Raw genomic sequence first — 18855 nt, 5'->3', positions numbered from 1 at the left:
TTGCAGGTTCGATCCCTGTGTAGGACAGCTGCATTGCAGCGGGTTGGACTAGATGATCCTCAGGGTCCTCTTGTTGTTTAGTCGTGTCCAACTCTTCGTGACCCCATGGACCAGAGCACGCCAGGCACTCCTGTCTTCCACTGCCTCCCGCAGTTTGGTCAAACTCATGCTGGTAGCTTTGAGAACACTATCCAACCATCTCGCCCTCTGTCGTCCCCTTCTCCTTGTGCCCTCCATCTTTCCCAGCATCTCCTTGTGCCCTCCATCTTTCCCAGCATCTCCTTGTGCCCTCCATCTTTCCCAGCATCAGGGTCTCCATCTTTCCCAGCATCAGGGTCCTCTACAATTCTATAATTCTATGATTGTATGGCTGTGGTGTTGCTGCTGCTTACTAAAAAGGAAGAGAGGCAAGGGAACTGCAAGGGGGAGCTGCACAGGCACACTGCCAGTGGAACTGGCTCTGCCAGTACACCCACACAGTCACAAACTTGCTACCAGCTCATCGCTCTTCCTCCTCGAAAGCAGCAAGAAGCTTCTAGGGCTGCCTCGCTGCATCTCTGCCTTAATGGATGAGCTGCTCCCGTAAGGTGGCATATAAACGTAAAGAATGGAAGAAAGTACGTGATTGCAACATACCAAGAAGCAATATACACGCCAAGATACTGTGCTTTTAATATATTTGGGATGGGAAGTTCAGGGGATTCCATCTGCAGGTTACAGACAAGGTGTTACATAATTTGCCCATTGCCTGGCATTAATCAGACACCTGAATAATGGATTCATATACACCCCAAGTGAAGGCATCTCTTAATCTAATGTTCTTTCCCCTTGCTTCCAACAACTGCATTGAATTTTACGTTTGTGAACTTGTTCAAAGCCACCAAGGCACGCTCGGGTAAGATTCTGCAAAGAAAATAGAAGCATCAAGTTACAACCGTCACAGAAGCTCAGAATTCTTTTAGATACAGGTACTTGACTTTGGTTGCCTGTTTTTTGCTGATGTTGTTTTGACCACAAGGCATGTTTTTAACCCAAATAACAACTCGGAAGTTCATTGCTCCTTTCCTATGTGCACCCCACATACCTTTCCAGCAGCAGGCGGAATTTCACAAACGAAGGAACGAAAATCATGTTTTGATTGCAAAGAATTCCATTGATGAGTTTCTTCGCAACTACATCAGGCTCCAGAATAGGCGACAACCTGCGGTTAAAGGAAAACACTCACTAAAATGTTGCCAGAAACATGGACACGGGGCAATTTGAGATTAGCTGTAGCAACATCGTTATAATAATTGCCAGAATGTTTCTTAAATGTTGTTAACTCTCTGCAATTCCTCCAAAGGTCTACAGTGGTACCTTAGTTTAAGTACTTAATTCGTTCCGGAGGTCCGTACTTAACCTGAAACTGTTTTTAACCTGAAGCACCACTTTAGCTAATGGGGCCTCCCGCTGCTGCCGGAGCACAATTTCTGTTCTCATCCTGAAGCAAAGTTCTTAACCTGAAGAAGAGTGGAGTTCTGTAACCTGAAGCGTATGTAACCTGAAGCGTATGTAACCCGAGGAGCACTGTAATGGTTTCCTTTGTTGCTAGCCCATGAAATTAATCCCATGATGTCAGTGACCGACAGGACCCTGAAGAGCGTGGGGCAGAGGCAGGGGACCAGGAAAGTGATCTAGGAGAAGGAACCAGTAATTTATGGGGTTTGATGCCACCTGCGAGGCAGGAGCCAGGGGTGGGGGGAGTCAGCGCAGTCTGAGACAGAGGAAGTTGTACTACATGTGGTGGTGGAAGACTAAGAAGCTGTTCAGCCAACAGATATGTCAGTAGACTATGGTTACCAGATTTTTTCCAATGAATCCGGGGACTATTATACATGTTTTTCTGGAACAGAAGCAGCTGTTTCAAAAGGCGATTTATTTTTTAAAAAGGGAAAAGAGCCTTCTCATTACTTACCTTGATCTTGGATTTTTAATAAAGCCAGTGTTAATAAACACTGGACAAAGGCATGAAGTTTTTATCCCATCCTTTCCCAAAGCGGACAATTCTTGAGTCAGACTTTTGTGAAACCCAACAGCAGCAAACTTGCTTGAGCTAAGGGGAAGAGGAGATTTGGGAGATCTTTGAAATCATTTCTTAGCTATTATTATTAATAATAATCACAATCTACACAACCATTTCAAGATGTTGTACAATGAAAGCAGAAAAAAACAGTTAATAGCACACACACAAAAAAGCTGATACATTTAATACAACTTCTAAAAAAATGACACTCGTAGCAAAGAGATATTTGTCCACCTGGGAAAGTCCTGAAAATACTTTTTGACAAGAAACCCCATTGAATTCAGTGGGACTGACTTCTGAGTAGGGATTTGGATCAGTGTTCTGTACTGTACAGAAGAAAAATGTATCCAGTTGTGGGTGCCTAGAATCAAAGAGTTTTAAGGGATCCCAAGTGTCATCTAGTCCAGCCCCGCTGCAATGTAGGAATATCTCAATGCCTGTGACATCTCAACAGGAATACTATTCCACAGAACAGGGGCAGTCACACTAAAAGCCCTGCTACAGTGGAGATCTTTGGAACTTGCCAGAGAAATGTTCCCACAGACATCGATTGGGTGTGTAAGGGATAAGGGAGTCTCTCAGCTAACCCAGTCCTGAGCTGTAAAGGACCTTATCTATTAGTACTAACACCATGAACTTGACCCAGTATCAGATTGATATACATTACCCAATGTATGTGAAACATGCAAGCTTTCAAAATATAGCCGCTATCAATGAATTGCTAAGACAGATAATACTAGAGAATTAGTAACAAACTTACAGAAAATAAATCACTTATAATTGACCAAAGTTCTTCACAACTCTTAAACTGATTTCCGTGGGTTTACCCTGAATATGCCTTTGTTGGATATCACCCACAAAGAAAGACATAGTGATAACAGCAAGAACCTTTATTGAACTACAGAACTGGACAACAGGGGCAAAGCAACTGCTTATATACATATCTGAAGGCCTGGGCCACTCCCACTCCCAACGTGATTGGCAGTCTAAACTTCCAAGCTGCGAATCATAAGTCAGAGTTTAAGGGCCAATGGCAGAGGCCCAAATCCTGAAATGTCCTGTGATTGGATATCATGTATCGAATCAGAACACAGGAGCTGAGAATCCTTAGCCCAGACTCAAGCTCAGGCAAACACAGACCACTGAAGACATAACAATTTTATTCTAGACTAATTGGAGCATTATTTGGTATGAACAGAAATGTTTCTATTACACTTACCAATAAGACACCAGAAAAGGGACTGTCAGATGCCCACCAGCTGATGCAACAGTGACAATATGGCCATGGTTCTTTGCCATCATTGCTGGCAGGAATGCTTTTGTTGTCTTGAAGTTTGAAAAGACGGGGGAAGACAATGTTAGATTCCCACATATCTAGTATTTCCTTTTGCTATATTACTGTTTGTTTATATGCTGCTTTTTGGCCTAAAGAGCATATTATCACAAGTGAAATAGTCAATAAAAATGCAACAGAAATCAAACAAATATTTCAACGCCTCCCCAACCCACAAATACACCGTAATCACGCTGGATGCGAGTTCATGAACCACATCCACACTTTACCTAGAGTTCCATGTCTTGCTTGGAAGATGAGTTCGCTCACTCCGTCCACAAACAAACCTGTTCAGGTTTACTCCCACACCCCATCAGCTGCCCCAGTTTCTAAGCTAGGAGGAAGCTCATCCACAACCATTTGCCCACGGTGAGTTTCTGCACCCTTGTCACATGGAGTGCCTCAAACAGAACTTCCCCATTGGGGCTGGCCCGCAGTAGCATGCCACCATCAGATGCTACGGATCTGACATGGCAAGAAAAGGAAGGAAGCATCTTCATTCACTTTGCTGGAGATGCTCTATGACATTAACATCAGGGGTGATGAGGACCAAAAAGGAGCTACGCTGACCGCCCAAGGTCTTTATAGAATCATAGAACTGTAGAGTTGGAAAAGACCTTCAGATCAAGAGTCTCGTGCTCTACCAGCTGAGCTATCCCAACTGTCTATGAAGAATGAATTTTGAATCCAGGCAATGGCTACTTCCTTGCATGCCCTGCTTGCAAGGCATTTTCTGCCTAGGGTTTTTGGGGTGGAGGAGACAGTCATCCCCCCCTTAAACAGTTTGCTTTTGAAAATATGTTTGCTTTTGGGAAAAGGGGTGTAACTTGATGATTTTGACGACCAGTTCAGTAGCGGCCTCCAAATGAATAGATTCCCACCCCCCCTGGAAATCAGCTTAAATTATGACAAAGTGTGTATCAACCATAATATTTAGCATGTAAATGATATAAGTGCATTGGTCATGGTTTAGTTTGGATTATCAGGTATAACTGTAGCAGTGTATTAGTACTTTTTAATGTATTAGGCTGGCCTCGACCAGAGCCAGGGCTTTTTCAGCCGTGGCCCCAATCTGGTGGAACGCTCTGTCACAAGAGACTAGGGCCCTGCAGGACTTGACATCTTTCCACAGGGCCTGCAAGACGGAGCTGTTCCACCAGGTCTTTGGCCAAGGCACAGTCTGACCCCCTCTCTCCTTCTGTAATCCTCATAGAACTCTAGCCATTAATTTGATTCTGAACTGATTTTAGAATGTTTTTTAATTAATTGACTGTGTGATTCTATGTCCACTCTACTATTTTTACTTGCTGTTAGCCGCTGCTCTGAGCCCGGCTTTGGCCGGGGAGGGCGGGATATAAACAAATTATTATTATTATTATTATTATTATTATTATTATTATTATTATCAACATCAGGGGGGATGCAGAGGTACGCATACCCTTAAACATTTTGTGAATCTAAGTTCAGCCTCATTGAAGGGCAGTATTTCAATATGAGTAGGACAATGAGAGGACCCCTAAACATTTTTTTTAAATAGAGAAAAAGCACCAATTAGCAGTACCGTAACAATATTTACCCAGTGATGAGCGAGCACGTTGACCTCAAACGTTTTCTGTATTTGCTTGTCCTGGGTGGAAAGGAGATCTGCTGTTGCTACCACACCGGCATTATTCACTAAAATACTGACATCTCCTATGTCTCTTTTCACCTTTAAAATGTGACAAACGAGAAGAGCAGCCGGGATTAGATTTACAGTCACAGAATCCAGAGGCAGGCAATACCTTTATTATAGGACTAAACAAAATATCACAAAATAGTGAGGAAGTCTTTGAGTACTCCAGAGCTCTTCAGGCTGGATATAACATAAATGGGAGGGGGATGAGAGAAAGGGGGGGCACACACAAAAACAAACAAACAAACAAACAAACGTTGCCGCTTTCAGGTCTCACCTTCTCTGCAGCACTGTAGATTTCCTCTCTGACGCTGCAGTCCACAACAGAGGCATGAACTGTGGCTCCCAATTTTCTGCACTCTTCAGCTGTTTCCTCAACGCCATGCTATGCCACGCAGAAAGGGAGAAAAATGGCTCATTTCCTTGCATTCTGTACATAACTGAGTGTCTAGCTAGGATCTGGGAGACCAGAATTCAAAGGCCCACTTAGCCCATGTGTTATGTACTGAGTTGAATAGGATCCAAACTGTAGCAGTCTGATTGGTCCTAGAACAATAGGATTCAGAATGCAGCAGTCTGATTGGTCCTAGAACAATGCAGCAGTATGATTGGTTGGCAGGAACCACCCAATCCTGCTCCAGATAGAAGTGAATCCACAACCTGATTGGCTTACAGTAGAATTCCAGAATTAGCCAATCATGTGCAGCCCATTGTGTAAATAATGTATATAAAGCAGATACTGTGAGGGGACATTCATTCATTCCTCCTCACCACTATGAGCTGAATAAAGAGCATGAAATCACTTTGCGACTCTGAGTATATTTCACTGGCGACGAAGGTGGGATCCCGCTGAGCTGACTGCCACACACAGCACCGCAGCACCGCCAACTGCCGCACCGCTGCCTCGCACCGTGTATCCAGGCTTCAGCTCCGGGGCACAAGGAACTCAGAATGGCAGCCAACAGCAGCTTCTCGCCATTCAACCCAGCATCTGGAGACTGGGAAGCGTACGCCTCCCGTTTCACCTTCCTCCTAGAAGCCAAAGGGGTCACCGACGAAGAAGACGCCAAGAAGAGGGCGATATTCTTCAGCGTCTGCGGAGAGGAGACGTTTGAAATCGCCCGGGCTCTCCTTGCGCCTGAAGACGTCGCTACTGTTCCATACAAAACAATAATGGAACAGCTGAAGGGGCACTTTTCGCCGCAGCCCTCAGTGGTGGCTCGTCGAAATGCCTTCTACGCAAAGCGGCAAGCCCCTGGGGAAACCATAACTGGGTTTGTGACCTCTCTCCGCCAAGCCGCCCGGTTCTGCAACTTCTCAGAGCTGGAGAACATGCTTCGTGACCGCCTCGTCGGTGGCCTGAAGGATGAGAAGCTGCAACGGCGCCTCTACGCTAAGAAGGACCTAACGTTCCAGGTCGCTCTGGAGGAGGCCCTGGCAACAGAAGCTGCCGAGAGGTCGACCCAAGAGGCACGGCCGAGCCTGCCATCCCAACCGAGGGTCCACCATGAAGACCTCACCGACGACTCAGGATCCGACAGGGAGGAGGTGCACCGAGTACAGCAGCGCACTCAAGCAGCGCACAGACCACAGCTGCCTCGACGAGAAGGAGGGAACTGCGCAAGCTGCGGGGAGAGTCACGAGAGGAGGACCTGCCGTTTCCGCAACGCAGAGTGCAGGCAGTGCAGAAAATCGGGACACATCGCCCGGGTGTGTCGGGCTCGGCCCACCCGACACCAGGCATCAGATGACCAATCCAAGAGCCCCAGGTCCCGGGGCCCAACGCACCAAGGCAACTCGACGGAGCTCACGGACTTCCAGGTATACCAGTTGCCCCACCCCAACGTAGAGAAAATTTATGTAGAGGTACAGATAGAGGGGGCCCCATGCCGCATGGAGCTTGACACGGGTTCAACTCTATCCATAATCTCGGCAAGGACCTTAAGGAAACTGTGTCCCACTGGGGGTCCCAAACTCAGGCCGGCCCCATTCACCCTCCGGGACTTCCAGAAACGTAAGGTCCCCACAATGGGGGTGGGGACCTTCAGGGTGCAATACCGAGGGCGGACGCGGCAACTGGACTTGCTTGTGGTCAAGGGCCCCTACATTAGCTTACTGGGATTGGCATGGTTTGGACCACTGGGGCTAGCTGTCACCGGGGTGAACCACACTAGCTTACAAGTGGACGTGGACGCCATATGCAAGGAATTTCCAGGGGTTTTCGATGGGAAATTGGGACAGTATACGGGCCCCCCCATTGCGCTACAGCTTGACCCCGCAGTACGACCGGTCAGGCTCAAGGCCCGCCGGGTCCCGTTCGCCTTGAAACCCCGTATAGACGAGGAATTGGACCGACTCGTAGAGCAAGGAGTGCTGGAGCCGGTGCCTAATGCTCCCTGGGAAACCCCAATCGTCACACCCGTCAAGCCTAATGGTTCGGTCCGCATCTGCGCAGACTACAAATGTACCATAAACAAGGCCCTCACGGCCCACGCATACCCAGTGCCAGTGGTCAGCCATGTCCTTGCCACCCTGGCTGGGTCGAAAATTTTTGGCAAGCTGGACTTGGCCCAAGCATATCAACAGCTGCCAGTAGATGAGGCCACAGCAGAGGCACAGACGATTGTGACGCACAGAGGAGCGTTCAGGGTAAAGCGGCTGCAATTCGGTGTCAGCGTGGCACCAGGCATATTCCAGAATATAATGGACTCTCTCCTTAAAGGGATTCCTGGCGTCACCCCCTTCTTCGATGATGTGTTGATTGCCGGCCCCACACCAGAGGAGTTTGAGGACCGCCTCCGCACCGTTCTGCACCGTTTCCAGACGGCGGGTCTCAAGGTGAAGCGGGAAAAATGTCTACTAGGAGTGCCTCAGGTGGACTTTCTGGGATTTATGGTGGACGCAGAAGGGGTCCACCCGACTGGGGACAAGGTACGGGCCATTTGTGATGCCCCAGCGCCCAAGAGCAAGACTGAACTTCAGGCCTTCTTGGGACTATTGAACTTTTACCATTCCTTCCTTCCCCACAAGGCGGCGGTAGCGGAGCCCCTACACAGACTCCTGGACAAGCGGGCCCCTTGGGTGTGGGGCCAGCGCCAGGAGGCCGCATTCCAGGCAGTCAAGGACTTGCTTGTCTCAAACTCGGTCTTGGCACACTTCGACGAGAGGCTGCCGGTGGTGCTAGCATGCGACGCCTCACCCTATGGCATTGGAGCTGTCCTGGGGCACCAACTCCCGGATGGAAGAGAGGTACCGGTGGCGTACTTTTCCCAGACACTCAACACAACCGAGCGGAACTACTCGCAAATCGACAAGGAGGGTCTGGCAATCGTAAAGGGAGTAAAAAAATTCCATGATTTCTTGTACGGGCGGCCCTTCACCGTGGTGACTGACCACAAGCCGTTGCTTGGCTTGTTTGCCCCCGAAAAGCAGACCCCCCAAGTGCTGTCTCCTCGCGTCCTCAGGTGGTCAATTTTCCTTGCCAGCTACCAGTATGCACTGATTCACCGACCTGGGAAGGCGATGGGCCATGCGGACGCCCTCAGCAGGCTACCACTACCGGAAACAGGCCCTGACCCAGCACCTGCACAAGAGGTTATGAGCCTGGAGCTGCTTCCCGACCGCCCCATTCAGGCACAAGAAGTTGCACACCATTCCAAGAAAGATAGGGTCATCTCCCGGGTCCTGGACTGGGTGTGGAGGGGATGGCCCAGCAGCAGCCCCGGGCCAGAATTCGCCGGCTACACAACCCGCAAACATGAACTGTCGGCCCACAAGGGGTGCCTGTTATGGGGAAGCAGAGTCGTTGTTCCCCAGCCCCTCTGCAAAAGGGTCCTCACAGCCCTACACGAGACACATCCAGGGGTAGTAAGAATGAAGGCCCTTGCCAGGAGTTATGTGTGGTGGCCGGGGATCGATGGAGAGATAGAGGCCTGGGTCAAACACTGCCAGGCCTGCCAAGAATCCCGCCCAGATCCCCCAAGGGCCCCAGTCCAGTCCTGGGAGTCCGCCCGAGCACCATGGTCACGCCTGCATGTGGATTTCGCTGGCCCCTTTCAGGGGAAAACATTCTTCATAGTGGTGGACTCCTACACCAAATGGCTGGAAGTCGCACTGGTACCGTCCACTTCCACGTCCGCAGCCATCCGGGTACTACGCAGGCTGTTTGCAACCCACGGGCTCCCTGACACTCTCGTCTCAGACAACGGGACTGCATTTACGTCAGGAGAATTCCAAACCTTCACAGCGCAGAACGCCATCCGCCACATCCGTTCGGCGCCGTTCCACCCTGCCACCAATGGCCAAGCAGAACGCATGGTGCGGACCACCAAGGACACCCTTCGCCGCATGACGCAAGGGGACTGGGAGTACCGCCTTGCCACATTCCTTCTAGCACAGCACAGCACCCCCAGCTCAACGACTGGCCGGAGCCCCGCTGAACTACTAATGGGTCGGCGCCTTGCAATCAGATTGGACCGCCTTCACCCCGATAGAGCTCAGGATGAGGTAGTGGTGGGGGAAGGCAGGAACCCCCGGACCTTCGAGGCCCAGGACCCAGTGTACGCAAAGAATTTTGGGGCAGGCCCAGCATGGGTACCCGCCACAATCACCAGGGTCACTGGCCCCGTGTCGTACGAGGTGCTAACGGATGGGGGGCAATGCTGGCGCCGCCACTGCGACCAGATACGGCGACGATTCCCGGGAGAAAACCAGGAGGAGGACAGGTCAGAGGAGTCCCAAGGGAACAGCGGGGCAGTGAGGCCCATAGAGCAGGAGGGGCCAGCAGGAGAGGCAGAATCAGTAAATACAGAGAGGACCCGTGAGGCCGAAAGGACACCGGAACCAGAACCACGACTGAGCGAGCCGGTTGCACCAGACCAAACAGCCGCATCACAGCCAGCATCCTTGGAACACGAGCCAGAACCCGGAGCCCGGACCAGGGAACACCCCAGGCCACAACGCACACGTAGGCCGCCGGCATACCTTGAGGACTATGAATGCGACCTCCCGGGCAGGACTGGAACTTAGAGGGGAGGGGTGTTATGTACTGAGTTGAATAGGATCCAAACTGTAGCAGTCTGATTGGTCCTAGAACAATAGGATTCAGAATGCAGCAGTCTGATTGGTCCTAGAACAATGCAGCAGTATGATTGGTTGGCAGGAACCACCCAATCCTGCTCCAGATAGAAGTGAATCCACAACCTGATTGGCTTACAGTAGAATTCCAGAATTAGCCAATCATGTGCAGCCCATTGTGTAAATAATGTATATAAAGCAGATACTGTGAGGGGACATTCATTCATTCCTCCTCACCACTATGAGCTGAATAAAGAGCATGAAATCACTTTGCGACTCTGAGTATATTTCACCATGAGATGACCTTGGGCCAGTCACTGCCTTTCAGGGGCAAAATCATGTACGCCATGGGTAGGCAAACTAAGGCCCGGGGCCCGGATCTGGCCGAATCGCCTTCTAAATCCGACCTGCCAACAGTCTGGAAATCAGTGTGTTTTTACATGTGTCTTTTTATTTAAAATGCATCTCTGGGTTATTTATGGGGCATAGGAATTCATTCATCCCTCCCCTTCAAAATATAGTCTGACCCCCCCCCCCCAAGGTCTGAGGGACAGTGGACCGGCCCCCTGCTGATAAGGTTTGCTGACCCCTGATACGTCATCACAGACGGAAGGTGGTATATACGGAATACTACATAAGTTAACTATACACAGAAGGGAAAGGTTTAAAACGGGGCCAGGAAACCTGTGGCCTTCCACATCAACAACTCCCATCATTCCTGGCCATTGGCCAAGCTATCTGGGGATGATAGGAACTGGAGTCCAACGGCAGCTGTGAGGGGCACAGGTTCCTCACCTCTGGTTTATTAAGAGCAGGGTCTTAGCCCAAGACTCTATCCAAATACACAACCTCAGAATACACAACATAGCAAAGAGATGAGCATATTCAGAGTGCTTTCCCTTTAGTATCAAGTAACCACACTTCATCCATGCAAATCTGAGCTTAGAGGTCTCCCACATTGCCACTAGCCGTAGAGTACAAAAATCACACCTGGCTCCTTCCATCTTTTGCATATTATTATTATTATTATTATTATTATTATTATATTTGTATACTGCACTACATCACAGGTCCACCTAGACCTATGGCAGGGGCTGGTATACTGGCCCTGTCTCTGTCCTCCAAGTGGGGATAGCTTGACCACTCCGATAAAACCCAGGAATTGATCACTCAGTTTTCGGATTAGAGTTTTGGCTGATGCACATAGAAATGGGCTCCATTTGGATGGGCCATCCCCACATGGATAGCAGAGATAGGCACAGCCTCTTGCCAGGCACCTGGGTCTGTCAAGCCTCCATTTTAGTTTCCCACAATGCCCCACAGTAACACCATGTCTGGTGCTCCGGGACACTGTGGGAAGTTAAAATGTCAGGTACCAGCCATTCTTGCAGTGCGGTCACCATCACCAAGTAACCTCGAGGAGTGCCACTGATGTGAAATGGTGCCTCTAGAGTACACTCTGGGATACTGTGTGTGTGAGGAAGAAGATGGCTGCCCTCAGGCACCTAGTCCATGGGGGCAACCATCTTTTCCTCTTCTTTTACAATTACTCAGTAAGAGACGGCATGTTGTAATGTACTGCTACTGCCAAAGGATATTTATTCAAAATTTTTCAGCAAGCATGGCAAGCACTGAATTTTATAAAGCACCCAGAAAATGAAGGAACAAATGAACAAACTAGGGATGTAAGGAGGCATCTCAGCCTGTGTTTGTTGCAATCAGTGCTGTTTCCATTTCTGTACAGTTCGGCTTTTGCTACATTACTCATCTTGCTATCCGCTATGGCCGAAACGAACAGTTAATTACAGACCCTCCAAGTGTCCTTATTTTCCAGGGATGTCCCTGATTTAGAGAAGCTGTCCCGGTTTCTGATTTGATCCCCAAATGTCCCGCTTTTCCTTAGGATGTTCCTCTTTTCATTGGATAATTGTTGGAGGGTATGGAGGTGTCCAATCCCTGAGCTGTCTGAAGCAGCCTTTCTCAACCTTGGTCCCCAGATGTTGTTGGACTACAACTCCCATCATCCCTAGCTAGAAGGACCAGCAGTCAGGGATGATGGGAGTTGTAGTCCAACAACATCTGGCGGCCCAAGGTTGAGAAAGGCTGGGTAATCCTGTATAGGGAAGGGTTTTTTTTTTAATGTTTAATTATGTTTTTACATATGTTGGAAGCTGCCCAGAGTGGCTGGGCCACCTCAAGTAAGATGTGTGGGGTATAAATAGTAAAATTATCAACATGGAATGGGATGTCCCTATTTTCATTGGAGAAATGTTGGAGGGTATGTAATTATGCTGTTAAATTCAATGTGTTGCAATAGAAGGGAAACATCAAAAACAGTGCAGAAACTAATGTAACTAGTTATGTAATGCTCATGGACCTAAGCCCCCTACAATGGTAGCAAATCCTACTTGTATTCAGTTGCATTATTTCCATTCCTGTCAGTTTTGTTTCCGGTTCTGGCAGAATTCTCTAACATCTCTACCTCAACCTTTTAACAAACTATACACTCCCACATATCAACATTCTGATCTGAGCATGTTACTTCAGATATGGACATTTAGTCTCAATTTTGGAGTGAACTTAAATACTCACTCATGCCTAACTAGACCAGCCTGGGGCAAGTGTGTAGCTTTATTTTATTTATTTACTTGTAGTGTTTATATCCTATCTGTCATCTGCAATAGGAGAAAACCCAGCTACACAACTCTGATTATCTCCCCCTCTCACTCTATTCAAAACATGTCTGACAATTGACAAGGGGGTAGTATTCAAATATTTCACCTTCAAACCTTTTTACTAATGAGAATGAGGGCTTTGTTGCCAGCACTGCATCCGCAGAGTCAGAAACTTTATAGTGAACATAAATCCAAACCATTTTAAGGCATAAAAGAAAAAGTGGCCCAACTTCCAACTTGCCTTTTTAAATCATCTATTTCCCACAGTGCTTCTTGTTAAAGAAAGGGAGGTGTCTGATGCATGGTTGACCTACGAAGAAATATCACAGGACCACAATACTGCAAGGACCACCTCTTTCCATATGAATCTATCCAGACCCCGAGATCTTCTTCTGAGGCCCTTCTTCATGTGCCTCCTCCTCAAGAGGTCCGGAGGGTGGCAACATGAGAACGGGGCCTTCTCTGCAGTAGCTCCCCGTCTGTGGAATGCTCTCCTCAGGGAAGTTCACCAGGTGACTTCATTATACACCTTTAGGCACCAGGCAAAAACATTCCTTTTTAACCAGAGGTTTGGTTGATCTGATTGACATCCTATGCCCTTTTAAAATGTGGCTCTTTTTTGGATGGGTGTGTGTGTGTGTGTGTGTGTGTGTGTGTTATTGGGTTGTTGTTTTTATTCTGATACATATTGTGGTTTTTATGTTGATCTTTTCTGTGAAATGCCCTGAGACCTCTAGGTCTAGGGCGGTATGTAAATTCAATAAATAAGAACAAAACAACAACAATAATCTGCCCAATGCTGCAAAAGAGTATTGAGAGCTGCCATTGTAGATTTTACTCCATCTTCCCATACAAAGATCAGAAGCTACCATTATAAGCAAACACGGAGTGCAGCCCTAGGCATATTTTCGTGCCAAGGCCCTGTGGCTGCCTCGTTCCTGGAAGGATAAATAACTAGACAGTACACAGTGTTTAGTTTTATGGGATTAAATAGGGCCACAACTTTGTTGGTTACAGATGTGTAAGTTTAGGCCATAGGCATTGAGGTAAGTCACCGCAAATATCACTCCAGCCCATCTGCTGGAACAGTGGTGTAGCGTGGGTTGTCAGCAACCGGGGCAAGGCAAGTAATTTGCGCCCCCTAACCCGTGGATTTGCGCCCCCTAACCCTAACCCCCAGATGTTGCGCCCGGTGTGGCAGGCCCCCCCTGCACCCCCCACGCTACGCCACTGTGCTGGAAGTATCTCCAAGAGTGAAGCCAACCTATGACCCATGTCAGATCAGGGCATCCCCCACGTGGTTCCCTTCAGAGGAGTGGAAAGGCCCTAGCCCCCATCTGGGCGTCAGAAAGGAGCCATCCCTTCCGGATCCTTTTAACAGGATACCCTTACGTGTCAAAAGGGTGGCAGGGAATGATCCAGGCTGCCATACACCAATCCTGGGAGCATCCCCGTGGCCTGCCCGCAAATCCGCCTGCCTGCCGCAGAAGGGCAAATGGACTTAATGAAGGAGCACAGTACATCCCACTTAAGTCAATGGGGTTTCTTTCCAGGACAACATGAGTAGGACTGACTGCAAATGATTCTAAGAACCCAGGAAGCCTGCTAGCCATTATTTCCACACACCAGCATTTACCATTCCCAATTGTTATAGGGTTTCAAAGGGGGAGCTATTTTGTACCTTGTTTAGATCCCAGAGCACCAGTTTGCTCTGCCGTTTGGCAAATTCATAGGCAGTGAGTCTTCCGATGCCGTGTCCCGCTCCAGTGATAAGCACAATCTCACCACTGACAGATTTTCTTTTCGCAGGAATAACAAGTTTCACACAAGCTTCCAGGTACGAATAGATTATAATGCCTACGAGCCGCAGGAGTTCCAGTATGAGATTCATTTTAATTCCTCGTCGTCGTCTGTGACTTAGCTGACAGCTGGAAGGACTTTGTAATACAACAGGCTATTCATTTACTAAGTTGTGTGTGTGTGTGTGTGTGTGTGTGTGTGTGTGTTTAATAGTGATGAACAAGGGGGGGGGGAACCACACCCAGTTGCTTAGAAGGATGCAATTTCTATATTAGCAATTAACCTGTGTGATTATATATTGCACACTATTGTAAGCAAACCTGTTCGTGAAACTAGATTGCAGATGGTCACAGATCTTAGTTGTTTGTGGGTTTTATATTTAGTTGAGTAGTAATAATAATAAAAAAAATTATTTATACCCCGCCCTCCCCAGCCAAGACCGAGCTCAGGGCGGCTAACACCAGGGATAAAAAACAATTGATTAAAATACAACTTAAAAACAAGATTAAAATACAACATTAAAATTGTAGTAGGAAACCCCCCCCATCATTCAGTTTGTACAAACTTCACACACACTCACACACTACATACGCTACGCTTCTGTTATAAATTCATAGAAAATCAACCATACATCGGATTTGCACTGTTCCACTTTTATTTTACTCCATGAAGGAAGGACTACAAAATGGCGAAGGTTTGATACAGGCCAGCCATAATCCCTTGAACATCCCAGCACATCCACAGGAGCCCTGCCCAGTTGCTATGCCAACCCTGATGGTCCTAGACAGAAGACAATCAAGATCACAAAGAACTTGCATATGGGAGTGGATTCTGCATGGACTGGAACAAAGGACAATGATCAGATCTTCCCTCAGGGGGCAGGAAACTGCGACTACCTTTTGTCTTCAGAAAATGACTCATGGGGAGGGGGAAAGGAGGAACCAGCCAGGTGACAGGACACTCAGGTTACCACCACAACTCCTCCCTCAACCCCTCCTTTCTGTAATGTATGCATGATGTTTCTGGGGGTGGGCTTGACCTAGAGGATGGGAATTTCAAAAGTTTTTATAAGGTCTTGCACACCATCTTTCTGGGTCTTTCCTCTCTCTCGCAAGTGAGGGGAACACCCTGTTGCAACAGTTCAATAAAGGCCAAGCCTACAGGCTGCTGTTTTGCTCCAAGTTATCCTGGTTGGTGTCTTTGTTTTTGTCCAAGGGAGCCCTCGGATTTTTCCGGTAACAAAATGCAGCCTCATTTGTGCTCAGGGCACCATACATGGCTCTTCCTTTCCTCAATTTCCTCTCACAACAATGCTGTGAAGTAGGCTAGGCTGAGAAATAGTGACTGAACCTTGGTCTACAGAGGCAGAAATCCTCTCTATATTTGCCTCACTTTCACTCACTTGTGTTCGCGATGCCACAGTTGTTGTTTTTAAAAAACCCTTTTTAACAATGTCATTTCAAAGGTTGCAGAAATATTTGCAGTTCTGCAGCACTTTTCAACATACAAATTACTTTGAAAATTACCTAATGCATTGGACTTTTTTTACACCCTTACCACATGGCTTAATATATAAACCGAGATCAGCATGTATGTATGTGTGCCACTTTCTTGCAGGTTACTGAAGAAACAAAGTATTGTGGCAGTGGCTCAGCTTACTGTACAGAGAAGCTCAAAGGTCCAAAGGAAAGCACATGAAAGTGTTTCTTTGTCCTCCAGGGAGCTGAAGGCACCATAGATGGTTCTCCCCCTGGGGTAGTCGCTACCTTTTTTTTTTTTTTTTTTGCAAATTAAGTTTTGATTGATTTTCAGCAAACATACATACATTCATAAATACACATATATAGGTTACATATTTAACTTAGGCTCTATCATGCCTCTGAGTTCCCTCCATTTCTTTGGTAAGTATCAAATAAAATTCTAATGTCACGTACTTTATATATCATATTATCAACTACACGCTGTAAGAGTTATTCCAACCCTACCAGTGTCTTCAAAGATTTACAATTGTTTCTTATATACATCAAATATTTACTCCAATTTTCTTGAAACTTCTGCTTGTCCTGATCTCTTAATTTTACTGATAGTCTGGCCAGTTCTGCGTAGTCCATCATTTTAACCTGCCAGTTCATTATATTCATTATTATGTCTGTTTTCCAATTCTGAGCTAACATATTTCTGGCTGCTGTCATGGCATATAGAAAGAGGTTTTTATTTTTTTTTCAATTTCCTTTCCAATCAATCCCAGTAGAAAAGCTTCAGGTCTTTTTGGAAAAGTATATTTAAAGATTTTTTTAAGTTCGTTATAGATTAATTCCCAAAAGCCCTTCACTTTACTACAGGTCCACCACATATGGTAGAGGTCACCTCCACCTCTCCACACTTCCAACATTTTTTATTTTTTGTTCTATACATCCTTGCTAGCTTTACCGGCGTTAGATGCCATCTGTAGATCATTTTCCACAAATTCTCCTTTAAGGCAGTGCAAGCCGTAAATTTCATGTTTACATTCCATAGTTCTTGCCACGCATCAAACTCGATATTATGGCCAAAATCGATAGCCCATTTAACCATGGCTTCCTTTATCTCTTCATCTTTCGTATACCAATCCAATAATAAATGGTATGTTTTTGATAGTACTTTATTTTTACCTTCTAGAAGATCGATATTGAATTTAGATTTCTTATCCTCAAATCCCTTTTTCCTTTTATCTTCTTTTAGTAAATCATTAACTTGGTGATACTGTAACCACCCTGTAAATAAACTCTCTACCTCCTCATACGGCTTGAGTTTTATACCATGATCTGTCTTTTTGGTTAGTTCTTCATAAGTAGCTTTTTTCCCCTTCCATGTTGACTTTTTTGATGGTTAAAACTTCTATTGGTGAAATCCACCAAGGGGTTTTCTTTTCCAATAGGTCTTTTGTTTCTTTCCCAAACTTGAAATATAGTCGCTACCTTTTAACCTCCCTTACAGGGTTGTTGTGAAGATGAAATGGGTGGAGGAACAACCTTGTAGGAATAATTTGTTTGTGTGTATATATATATATATATATATATTCTTGCTAGAGGACTCCCTCCCCCATTAAAGCTCTCTGACCTGCTGCAGTTTTGGGAGCAGCCTGTTGCACAGTGGAGGAAATGAATTTGAGAAAGGACCTTTAAAAATGAGGGCTGGGAGACAGAATCAAGCTGTTTAAAATGCTCTCTGCAGGCCCAGTGACAGAGAGCTAGGGTTACCCCCCTGGAGATGGTGCATCCCATCAGGGTTGACGGATCAGGAGGGAGTGGAGAGTTAAAAGACAGAACCTGACAGATCAGCTGTCAGAAAGAGTGTTTGGAGAGGGTTTGGGTAGGGCTTGGCTAAGGGATGAGCTGGGTGGTTAGGATAATTTCCCTCAAGGGTAGGAAAAGATCCTAGAAAGCATCTGGAAATGTTTTCCTGGCTTAGCAGAACAAATAGCCAGTTGATTAGAAGCAGGTTTAAAGTGAAAGCCTTAAGTAAAATTCTCGATTCTAGCATGATAGAATCATAGAGTTGGAAGGGATCCTGAGGGTCATCTAGTCCAACCCCTTGAAATGCAGGAATCAGTGCAGGGAACAACCAAGTGTTAAAGCACCCCAACCGCAGTCATGTTACTACGCTCCTATCCCTTCTCCTGGTCCCAGCACCACCCTCCCAGGAATGCTTAGTAGAGATGTAGGACAGGGCCTTCTTGGTGGCTGCTCCTAATTTGGCACTCCCTCCTTAGACTTTCTTGTTCCAACAGGCTTTTGGGAACTAACTTGTTTTAAGGAAAGGGCTGGCGCCATGCTGTTTTTATGGTAATTATGGGCAAGGTTTTTGAATGCATTTTATATAATTCCTGCATTGCGGAGGGTTGGACTAGATGATCCTGGGTACCCTTCCAACAATGCTATGATTCTAATGTTGCTCATTGGTCAGCGCAGACACCTTTGCTGGTAAAGTAACTCTACTGCTGCCTATCTCTGTGGTGTCAGTTCTCTGTGAACTGGACCTGGGGCGATATCCCTTTAAGAGGATTTGCCACGTTCGTCACAAGGACCATAGAGGTAGGAAATGTAGAGCGGCGCAAAACATGAATTTTTGGCAGACCGTTCTCGGGTAGCTTTGTAGAGCGGGAAGAGATCCACAGACATATCTAGTCCAACCCCCTGCAATGTAGGGAAACCCTCATGGGTTCCGTCCTATGCGGTTCCCTATTAATTTATTGCTT

General features: G+C 46.9%; 1 protein-coding gene across 1 annotated transcript; it reads right to left on the bottom strand.

Annotated features, from left to right (window-relative positions):
- Window positions 1-648: 648 nt before the first annotated feature.
- LOC308485358 (17-beta-hydroxysteroid dehydrogenase 13-like) lies at window positions 649-14754 on the bottom strand. The gene is made up of 7 exons (XM_081021178.1): window positions 14500-14754; window positions 5345-5452; window positions 4972-5103; window positions 3282-3388; window positions 1955-2092; window positions 1085-1201; window positions 649-903 (listed from the first exon to the last, which is right to left on the bottom strand). The coding sequence occupies exons 1-7, from the start codon at window positions 14707-14709 to the stop codon at window positions 813-815; spliced, it is 903 nt and encodes a 300-aa protein (XP_080877304.1). The 5' UTR covers window positions 14710-14754; the 3' UTR covers window positions 649-812.
- Between the last annotated feature and the right edge of the window lie 4101 nt (window positions 14755-18855).

The sequence above is a fragment of the Podarcis pityusensis genome, assembly GCF_964106645.2.
Source record: "Podarcis pityusensis genome assembly, chromosome: 9".
Lineage (NCBI taxonomy): Eukaryota > Metazoa > Chordata > Lepidosauria > Squamata > Lacertidae > Podarcis > Podarcis pityusensis.
This window is presented reverse-complemented; position numbering and strand designations above follow the sequence as displayed.